At 37.9% G+C, this 11,640-nt stretch overlaps 1 protein-coding gene across 6 annotated transcripts in view; it reads left to right on the forward strand.

Annotated features, from left to right (window-relative positions):
* LOC145663088 (uncharacterized) overlaps nucleotides 1-10,308 on the forward strand; it is a 47,917-nt gene extending 37,609 nt beyond the window's left edge. For all 6 annotated transcript variants that reach the window (XM_081729352.1, XM_081729354.1, XM_081729350.1 and 3 more), the window contains exon 4: nucleotides 4,800-10,308. In XM_081729352.1, coding sequence (XP_081585478.1) covers nucleotides 4,800-6,288 — 1,489 coding nt within the window. In that variant the 3' untranslated portion in view covers nucleotides 6,289-10,308. The remainder of the gene's footprint in view (nucleotides 1-4,799) is intronic.
* The last annotated feature ends 1,332 nt before the right edge of the window (nucleotides 10,309-11,640 follow it).

The raw sequence follows: 11,640 nt of genomic DNA on the forward strand, positions 1-11,640 counted from the left end.
ATGAGTTGTCTGTAATTCGAAGTGCAAGAAACTCGGAATAATGAAATACAGGCAGTTTTCTGTGTTCAGGAAAGTATTCCAGTCCAAAAGTATTGTTAATTCTAAAATGAATACATCGCTTCTGTTTCTGAATTGTCTGCAAAATATATAAATAAATTAATAAATGTATAAATATGTAAATCTGCTCCCAACTACCAAGGTTGTATTCTGTTACAAACGTTGATTATATCTAAAATTAACCACGTACTTGTAAACAAAAATGAAAATAGTGCTGAGAAATTCTGTATACTAGAATTTACACAAACGGTTTCCTTAACTTGTCCTTGAAAATAATCATAATATATACGTCTAATAATGTAATATTTTAACCCCCAAAAGAAAAAAAAACGCAAGTATTGTAGTGATTTAAATTTCTGACTACTCGACATTTCTGTTTCTAGAATCTTTACGTCAAGTAAGATGGAATCTTGAAAAATTGATAATATAAGTGACCCTAGGCTATCAACAAAACATTGTTACTTACCAATAAGTGTTCCCGTGGGAAAATTATATATTACCCACACATATCGGAACAGCGAGCTAGTTCCGTCTTCATTGTTAAGGTAACAAGGATAAAAACGGATGACAGAAACAGGACAGGTTCTTCAGTGTGTTTTTTCCTCTCCTCCGGTTGTATCTTTGTTATCTTAACACTGAATTTGGAACTAGCTTGTTGTTCCGATACGTGTGGAGAATATTTAGTTTTCACACGAGAGGATTTATTGGTAAGTAACCAGTTGTTATTAATTTGGATCATCCTGTCATGGGCCTACATAATTTTAATGCCTCAGGCTATTGCTTATGTATGTTCGTATGTCTTATTGACAGATCTGTATTAAAATATAAATCAGCATATTAATTTGTAATGAGAAAAATGTATGGCGCGTTATTGTTATTAACTTAATGATAAAACTGACTTTAATGCCCCTGTTTATTTATCGTAGTCACTTAATAACCAATAATGTATCAAAATCTTTGAAATTAATATTTGAAAGAAGAAACCGTTTAAATTTATCAAATACTACTGTTATATCAATGTGTCGTAACTAATTATAAAACAAATGAACAGTTAGAATTAGAAAGTCTTCAGAAAAAATATTCGACATAATTGTACAGTCTGCAGCAAAAAACCTGCAACATGAGCATGTAAGTTTATTGAGAAACTACACATAACAGCGCAGGGAATCAACATAAAGTCTAAGTGGCACGACTCACACCAGGAGAAACCTCGGCGTCCTCCCCTGCACATTTATTTTTGGAACAAAAGACTTCGTTGATTCACAATAAACTTACATGCTCATGTTGCAGGTTTTTTGCTGCGGACTGTACATCGTGAAATTACAAGCAGGGTTTCCACTGACCTCGAATACCTGAAAAAGTTTAGAGAATGCAGCTTACTTGCAAAATGTCCTAGAGAACGAAGGGAATTTCGTGAAAAGCTGAAAAAAAGCTTGGAAGAGTCAGAGAATTTTACTAAGGATTCTTATTTATCAGAATTCATTTCTCTTTTTGTCTTACATGCTGTTTGATAGGGAATATTTCGTAAAAGACATTAGTTTTTTTTTATTTTTTTTAACATTGTTATCTATGTACAATCATAGTAGATTAGAAAAATATAGTTGCTTTTTATATCCTTTATAGACTTGGGAAACTTAGAAAAGTCAGGGAATTCATGGTTGCCAAATAAACGAGAACCCTTGTAAGGTAACCAAAACGTTCTATCACTTTTGACGTTCCATTTGATAAAGTGCTCAGAGAGGAAACGAAGTGATTGACGTGCCGGAAAAGCAATGGGCATTGTGTGTCGATTGACCTGCACCAATAGAGGCACGTGCGCACATAGCAGTCACAGCTTGTGCAATGTCGAAAAGAAATGGAGGTATGGAAGCAGCCGATTTGCAGTTGTTTCCTGTATGAATAATCTAGGCCGGTAAGCAGCCGCATGAAAGCGTCAAATATGTCCGGCATTTGGGTAGGATTTTGTGAACAAACACACTACTTAAAATTCTTCCGAGAAGTTTACGTCGAGAAATCTCAGACTTTGTGATAACTCAAAGTGAACGCCCATGGGTGTTAGTTGACGAGACCCTGAAGGTACCCGTAGAGAAGTCAGCAGTGAAACTCGTCGAATGCTTCCAGGTTTCTGAGAAAACAGTCAGACTTTACCTAAATCACAGAATGGATTGTGTACAAAATAAGCAAGTGGATAATCCGCACATTGTCGCACGCAACAGGGAACAAAGGATAACAGCGTTTTTGTCGTTGCTATATCGGTAACTTAATATGTCGATATTTAGTTAAAAGCTCGATATTTAGTCGAGTGACAAAAAGCGGATCCAGTGACATTCCTGATGTATTAAACATTGGTTGTCATCACGTGACTGTCTTATCTGAAGACACGTCTGCACCATGCAAGATTATGCTCTGTCTTGTGAACACACTGTTACGAAAACTCCTATCACCATGCCGTACTATTCCTGCAAACATGTACTCGTATCAATCACAACATGCATTGTAGCAAAAGGAACTAGTGTTGGCTAATCGCAAGAGTGTGCTGTACCTTCACGTCAGTTTGAAACCATATGTGGCAAAGACGCCCACGGATATCATTCAGGAACTTGGCTGGGATACAATGTGCTACCCACCCTAACGCCATCCATACTTGCTGAACCTAACGCCTAGATTACCATTACCATTGTTCCATTACTTGGACAACCACTCCGTGGAAAATATTTGTAAGTGAGGCAGACTTGCGGTACGCGCTTATGAGCTTCTTTGCGTCCAATATCGCTGATTGGATTTGATTGAGGTGTAGCGTTCCTTTCAACGGAGAGGCTTTTGGCACTTCGAACTAATGAGCTACCGCCGAACCCAAGACCACCGAGTTTTATCGCCAGAGCATTGTGCAGTTGTAGGTACATCGGCAAAGAGTGTTGGATGCTGAAGAAGATTATTTGGAGACCTAAAACTGAGTGTCATGCGCTGTATGTGTATCTGTTTGTGACAATCACGAACGGTTAGCTTGTAAATTTGCTATTGAATTTAAAAAAACATAATTAGGTGAAATTTCTAGACATGACGTTTAGTACTCAGAACAATAAATTCACATCAAAATTTACAGAAAACATACATGTGATTTTTATATACATAGCGGATCGAAATACTTGTTTAAAATTAACACTAACCTCTAGATTAATTTCTTTCTCAAAATGTATAGTTTGGTTTCAACTGTTGACAATCAAGAAAAATTGTTTCTGTTTTAGGGAAGATTAATAGCTGTTCGTGGTGCATCATGGTAAAATTTAGAAAACGAGGTCATAAGATTAATAATACATCTAATAATGAGGTAACAAATAAACAATGCGATGATTTCTTTCCCATTTTGGCCCGAACTGTCATTTGGTTTGAATAAAATTGCTAATAAGTAAGGTTTGCAGGGTGTTTCTTCTATTAGCTACAAATGACCCTTTAACGTTGGAAATCAGCTTAGTCAATTAGAAAGTACTATATTAATAATTGTAAGCATGCAAAGCACTATTAAGAAATTAGCCAGTATGATAGTATTGATATCAGAATCATGGAACATATAGGAGATTTTAAGGTTTAGAATTATTCTGTATCAGGCTTATCTAAACATTTAGGGATGCTCAACCATACTAGTAAGGATGTTAAGATTATCTACAAATAACTTCAATTCAAAGGAACGAAGGAAATCAGAAGACGATTTGCGATAGCATCATCAACAGTTTTACTAAACAATTGTAAGTTACCTTGAAGTTTTCCCTACGTTGCTGAGCAAAGGAGTAATGAATTTTGGGTAAATGTGAAATACAACCCTTACTGCGTTTATATTATGTGAGTCTCATTATAAGTTCAGTGTGAGTCTCTTCAAGTGTAACACACTTTGCTATTCTGAAAAAGCAACTGCTCGAAAGTTTTTCTCTGTCAAAGGAGCAATGAATCTTCGGAAAGTGTGCAGTTCAACCCTTTTTATGCTGATGTATGATAGATGATTACTGGTGAGTGAATGCTTATAATTGCTTGCATTCGCAGTTACATTTTATAATTTTATGTGTTCCAGATTGACAGTTTAAATATGTGAGGCTTTCTAGAGTGATACTACACGTGTACTATCTTTTAGTACGATGAAGTTTTAAAATCTGTGCATTAATTATTTTAATTATTAGAATGTAAGTTTTGGATTGGTTTTAGAATTTTCTTCGTACATTTTCACTAACGAAAGGGAAAAAGGTCCCTAAAATTTTTCACATAATAAATATACCGGCACAATAAAGTCAGTTTTATCAGTGTATTAATTTTTTGTCTTCTATGTGATTTGGATTTTCTGTGAAATTTGGAAATTCTTCGTAAACTACTCGTAATAAGTTTGACTCAGTGTGTGATTGTTTATTCTTTGTATATCATTGAGTTAATACCAGTAGAAGATTTGTAATGTAAAGACTAGGCTATCCAAGACTGTAGGAATAGTGGAACAGCCAATGCCGTCTAAGTGGTTAAGCATCGATTTCATGAGTGACTAAATGTATGACAGTTCAGGGAACGGTCCGGATAGTGGTTAAAACCGGTCTGGTAAGCCGGAGATCCGAGTTCAAATGCTTTTTTTTTTTTAATGCAATTTTTATTTATTTGTTAAATATCCTTTAGAATGGTCAAGAGCGAGGACTGAGGAGCGCATTTCTCCAATTTTAGGTATAAATTTAGATGACTATTTACGTAATAATTATTTGTATTATTTACAGGAAGCTGTTACTTAAGAGAGGTTCTGCACCAATTTTGGATAAGTGCAAGAAGTCGATCGTGCCTGTGCTCGTACAAGACTATAAGAAATGTCATCGTCTTTCCAATAATAGCCTATTTGATAAGTCACATATTGAGAAGGCAGTTTCTCAGCTTAGAGCAATTAGTACAAGGAATTCCAGTGTTGAGAACTCACAAATTGCAGAGGCGGGTTCTCATCTTAATACAATTAGCGGAGACAACACCAATGTTAAGAAATGTCATCGTCTTTCCAATAATAGCCTATTTGATAAGTCACATATTGAGAAGGCAGTTTCTCAGCTTAGAGCAACTAGTACAAGGAATTCCAGTGTTGAGAACTCACAAATTGCAGAGGCGGGTTCTCATCTTAATATAATTAGCGGAGACAACACCAATGTTAAGAAATGTCATCGTCTTTCCAATAATAGCCTATTTGATAAGTCACATATTGAGAAGGCAGTTTCTCAGCTTAGAGCAATTAGTACAAGGAATTCCAGTGTTGAGAACTCACAAATTGCAGAGGCGGGTTCTCATCTTAATACAATTAGCGGAGACAACACCAATGTTAAGAAATCTCAAGGGGTTCGTCGTCGTCGTAAATGTGAAATTTGTAATAAGTTGGTAATTTCGAGCCACTACCTTCAACATAAAAGGAGGCACACTGAAGAACGAAATCATGAATGTGAAGTTTGTATGAAACGATATAAGACTTTGCAAGATCTTAAACGACATGCCAAACGCCATAACAAGGAAGAATTTAAGTTTGTGTGTAACATTTGTGGAAGAGGGTTCCTATCCCAAATTCTGTTGACTTCTCATGAGAGAAGACACACAGAAGAACCTCCTTATCACTGCAGATTTTGTAATCGAGGATTTTATGAAAAATTAACCCTTGCAAATCACGAAAATATCCATACGAAAGAGAAAATATATATTTGTGAAACATGCAATGCACATTTTTATTCATACGGCAGTTACAATGCCCATTTGCAAATACACAAGTCTAAGGGTTTTGTGTGTGATATCTGTGGTCGAAGCTTTGTGTTGCAACACCATTTGAAACGACATCAAACAGTTCACAATAGGATAAACGAAGAAGTGGAACTATATACGTGTGATGAGTGTGGTAAGAGTGTGAAAAGTCGTGTGTCATTGATTGAGCATCAGAGAATACACACTGGGGAGAAACCGTACATTTGTGAAGTATGTGGAAAGGGATCTCGAACTAAAAACCTTCATGATCAACACTTGGTGTCTCATACGGGTGAGAGGAAGTTCAGTTGTAACTTATGTGGAAAATCCTTTACGCAGAGTAAGAACCTTGTAATTCATAAGAGGTCGCACACAGGTGATCGGCCATACAACTGTAGTCACTGTGAAAAAGCTTTTACTTCTAGATCAGCTTTACTAGGACACGAGAAGAGTCATACACATGAGCAAAAGAAAGAATTAGAAATTCTTTTATTCTGATAGATTTGCAGCAGTGAATAATTTGCAATACTGGTAACTCCAAATTTCTTTACTTAAAATTCGCTCAATTAACCTTCCCGTACAAACATCCTTAACTTACACTAGGAGAATCTTAGAAATATTGTATGCTCAAAGTACTCTTCGAGCAAGCAGTGCACTTCTGTGATTACGGGTAACTTGTACAACGTATAGTATCAGAGTTTTTACAAACTAGATCAGTAAACAAATGTAGCCAGAAAGAGTTACGGAAATGGTTGAAAGTTTGGAAAAGGCATGTATGTCTATGAAGTATTGCTCAGTGGTTTGCTTTGTTGACAAAAAAATAAAAATAAAATAAATAAATAGCATGGATTAATAGATGTCGCAAATTGTATCGAGATCATAACCAGTTGAAGGCATCAGGAAAGTGTCCGTTTTATCTGTTGTAGTGGCCCCCAGGGAACTTAACACCTCGTGATTCCTACGAGGCAACTAAACACTTACAAATAACCTGCCTTGGCTCCTGAGATAAGCCTAGCATATCTTCTCCTTTTACTTGCCCATTTCTTTTAATGTTTTCTTTACAATATTTATGCCCACTCTTGTTGACTCTAATAGACACTAATATGTGTGTATAATATTCGGCAAACGATATGCAACGAACTTTATTTTGACTCACTACCAGTCATTGCTACAAGTGACGTTCCGAAAGTAAATAATCGTCATTTGTTTTGAACGAGAAGATAGTACACCAAATGAAACAAACAATCACCATAAGAAACCACACGCGTTGCTGATTCAACGACGGAAGAGCATCAACGGAGTGGAATGGCACATGTGCAGAGCGCCGGAGGAGGAAGAATATGTCAGCAGACCGCGGCGTGCCCGCGGTTATTCGAGTACAAATCAGGATGGCAGAGACAGATATGTACTGACAACGTGGTCACCATAGAAGTGCGTGCTCTTATCCGGTATGAATGGATACGTGGGACTAGTGTGTCCGTCATACATGAATGCCTACAGACTGTGTATAGTGAAGAGGTCATGTCTCGGCAAATGATTGGTTGCTGGTGTTGCATGTTCAGTGTAGGAAGGCAGATCTTGAGGATGAAGGTCGAAGTGGGCGTCCCTCCACATCCACAAATAAAAACAACATTGCTAGAGTACATGACAGGTATTAACGGACAGGCGCATAACGGTGTCAGACGTGGCATCCACACTGCGTATTGATCATACTGAGGCCCATCACATGCTCCATGATGGAATACCGAAAAGTGTCTGCAAGATGGCTGCCGAGAAACCTGACCCCGGATCACAAGAGTACAAGAATGAGAATCAGCCTCACTTGATGTGGTACGCGCGAGAAGGAAATGAGTTCCTGTTCAGAATCATCACAGGTGATGAGACATGGGCGCACCACTTTACGCCGAAAATGATGACCGCGTCAATGACGTGGAAGCATCCTAATTCACCAGTAAGTAAGAAATTCAAAGTATTACCCTTCTCAAGAAAGGTTATTGTGGAAAGTGTGATTCCCCTTGACTTCCTCCATAAAGGAACCATCAAATCGGCACGCTACTGCGAAACCTTCATCAAACTCAGGTCCGCCATTCGACGAAAGAGACCAAGGCTTTTGAGTGAAGGTGCTGTCTTCTTGGACGACAACGCAAAACCACGTACAGTAAGGCTCACACAAGATCAGATTCGTCACTTCGGATGGAGAGATTGGATCACCCTGTCTACAGCCCCGATCTTGCCCCCATCGGACTTTCACCTGTTCTCTGCATTAAAAACTGCACTCCCAAAACAATGCTGAGGTGGAGCAGGCTGATCGACAGTTCCTTCCATCGCAGGGTGCCGAGTTTTACCAGAGTGGTTTATTGAAACTGATTGCACGCTACGATAATATCGGTGGTGACTATGTCGAAAAATAGTGCAAGGTGTATAGTTCATGATGCCACGGTGTATTTGTGTGAGAAAAAAATACGACACTTACTTTCGAAACGTCTCTCGTACAACATTGTTGATACAGACAAGAAAATTGTGTACTGCTGTCGTCAGTTAATCAATAATCTTGAACAAGAATAATAGAATTTTATTGGTGAAACTGTTCTATCAAAATAACATCTCGGTTGCCTTTCGCGAATATCGATTCATGAAAGAAGCACAGAGAGGACGTCCTTCCCATCTTTCTGTGAACATGTTCAAGTAGTTTGGCAACGTTCCTCCTGAAAAGGACCAAGTATGCTACAGCTTGAAGTTACTGTTGATGTCATTATGGATGTTGAAGGTGGGGGAATGAAGCTAACGCACCAATTTTTACTATGGGTCTTGGGTTCAGTTTCGTAAGAAGCGGATTTTACACCCGACTCTGGCGTATTAGAGTAGTTATTGGGTTCGAATCTATGACAGGGCATCATACATTGTAGACTTCAAGCGCGATTCAATACTAAGTGGTTACAAGAACCGCACATGTAACTATAGATTCCACCCCAGTCTTGTCTCGTATGTCTATTACTAGATCTTTTCGTCAAACTAGGGAAACACACGCACAACGTTCGACGGTAGTTGTCATGCCTTCCCGTCCGCTATCATATCATTAGTATCAAGATGCAGTAATAATATAGGTAACAGCAAACTAATGCATATTAATACTGCTTGCAACAATGTTATTGTGTATCTTAATTTTAATCCATGGACATATAAAATAACCGTTTTACTTTAGGATCTTCATATTGAAAATCACTTTCTAAATGATAGGTATATTTACTATAAAACAACCACTAAAAGAATTGAAGGAAATAATATTTCATTTTATAATTCACAAATTCGGATGGAAATACTAAATGAATTATTTGTAATATCACGTACTCAGTGTTTGAAATAATTATTATATTTAAAAAATAAAGACCTACTATTATGTGTTGACTGTAAGAGAATCAAGTTTGCGGAACAAATTTTTTCATGTGCCACCAAAATTATAACATGGTTACTTGCTTACTTAGTCAGCACCTGTTTTGCGCACTATTGGCCCTTGGTGCCTTCATTGTAGCTAATTCACACACAGAGTTCCCCTCCAGGGCAGGTCAATTTCCCATCAAATGAACTTGAAGGTAACAACTTACTATCTGCGTAGTTTTGGTGTAAACAACAAGTGTTTAAGACACGGGTGGGAGCATGTAAGAAGTTGAGAACAAGGTCAGTTGTTGAAATTTTGTATAAATATCCTAAACATGCCGAATAAATAATGTAGTTTTACGAAATGTGACTTCTAAGAGGTAAGAAAGTGCCTTAAGTTTTTTCCTGCTCTCGAGTCTCTGAAACAATTAAGCATATAACTTTAAAATTTCGTATTAATAACATCTTTATATCCTAGGCTGCAAATAAGGCAAGATTTTGTAAATACGACCCCTAAAGGATGATTTGAAGGTTTTTTGTGCCGCTCTCCAGATGATATATGGCACTATTAGGCATAAAATCGTGTAATTTAGTGTAAACCCCATGCTGTCGCCAGGGGCTTAGCCAGAAAAATATTATCGGGGCTAAGAAAGGCATATATATATATATATATATATATATATATATATATATATATATATATATATATATATATATATACACTAGGTGTGGCAATTAAATAACGAAACTGGTGCCATAAATGTCATGTATTGCAAAGAAAGTTACAATTGACTGTTATCCCTTCAATATACTCCCCTCCCCTATCTATTCACCGCTGAATACGTGCCTTCCATTTTTAAAAGCAATGCTGCGGCTCATCAGATGTCACACTGTTCAACAATTCTGCCGTTTTTCGTTTCACCTCTTCCACAGACTGAAAATGTGTTCCCTTCAATGCACTTTTCACTTTTGGGAATTGATAAAAGTCACAGGGAGCCAGGTCTGAGGAATATGGAGGATGGTTGAGCACAGGAATGCGCTTGGTTGCTAAAAACTGCTTCACAGGAAGGACATTATGGGCAGGCGCATTGTCTTGATGGAGCATCCATGCATCGTTTTTCCACAAATCCGGTCTCTTCTTCCTTATTCTTTCCCTCAGCTTGATTAGGACTTCTTTGTAGTAGGTCTGATTCACCGTTTGACCCTGAGGCACCCATTCAGTCATGATGATACCCCTGATATCGAAGAAAACCATGAGCATTGCCTTCACTTTCGACTTGATCATTTGTGTTTTTTTCATTCTTGGCGATGTGGGAGTCTTCCAGTGCATGGATTGACTCTTAGTCTCGGGGCCATACTGGAAAATCCGTGTTTCATCACATGTGATGACACGTGGTAGCAAGTCTGGTTCTGCTTTGATTCGCTCCGTGACGTCACAGCAAATGATCTTTCGAATGTTTTTTTGTTCCTGAGAGAGATTTTTCAGAACAATTTTTGCACAAACTTTTGTCATGTTTAAATTTTCATGCAAAATTTGTCTTACTGTCTCATTGTTAATGTTCGTCATGTCTGTGATCATCCGAATGCTCAGACGTTTGTCTTTCCGCACAAGTTCATTAATTTTTTGAATATTTTCTTCTTTTCTTGAACTCAAAGGGCGGCCGGGTTGTTCATCGTCTTCAACCTCCTCCCTACCTTCTGAAAATCGTTTGTGCCATTCGATAACTTGGGCATGTGACATAGCATTATCACCATACACTCTTTTAACATTGCACAACATTCCGTCGGTGTTTTGTTTAATTTCACCAGAAATTTGATGTTAATGCGCTGCTCAACTTTACTGTTCACCATGATTCTGGCACTGTCCTTTTTATGCAAGCCTGCAAAGAAAAGAAAAGCTTTCAAAATCATGAAACAAACAGTGGCTGCTCATGAAGGTTCAAGATCAACAACACATCATTAGCTACCTCGCCCCCCCCCCCCACGATCCTGCGCGACAGGAGGTGGGCAGTCTCGTTGTTTAATTGCCATACCTCGTAGGCATATTTTTGATATTGGGGGGCCAGAACTTTTTGCTTACTGTTCGAACTTTCTTGCTGTATTTTCTGGGTTTTTGATGGTTTAGGTTAGGTTGGGTTAGTTTAGATTAGGTCAGGATAGGATTTTTGGATGGGGGGCAGAATTCTTTGCTTAAAATTCTAAGTTTCTATATTTTTGATGGACTAGGCCAGGTTAGGTTGGTACTGATGCTAAATACCTGCGAACTCAGATGTCGCCTCAACCTATTCACCATTACGTTCAACATAAAAACGAACGACGAACAGTTTCATTTAAAGCACGTGCTTACATTTAACGGTGAATGGATGATATTACATCCCGTATACGGTCTTTTAGGTCATTAATGTCGCGAACTTCGGTACTGTAAACGCGCTCCTTTACCATGCCCCATAACGAGAAATCGCATGGTGTTAAATC

Source organism: Thermobia domestica, chromosome 10 (assembly GCF_964235325.1).
Source record: "Thermobia domestica chromosome 10, izTheDome1.hap1.1, whole genome shotgun sequence".
Lineage (NCBI taxonomy): Eukaryota > Metazoa > Arthropoda > Insecta > Zygentoma > Lepismatidae > Thermobia > Thermobia domestica.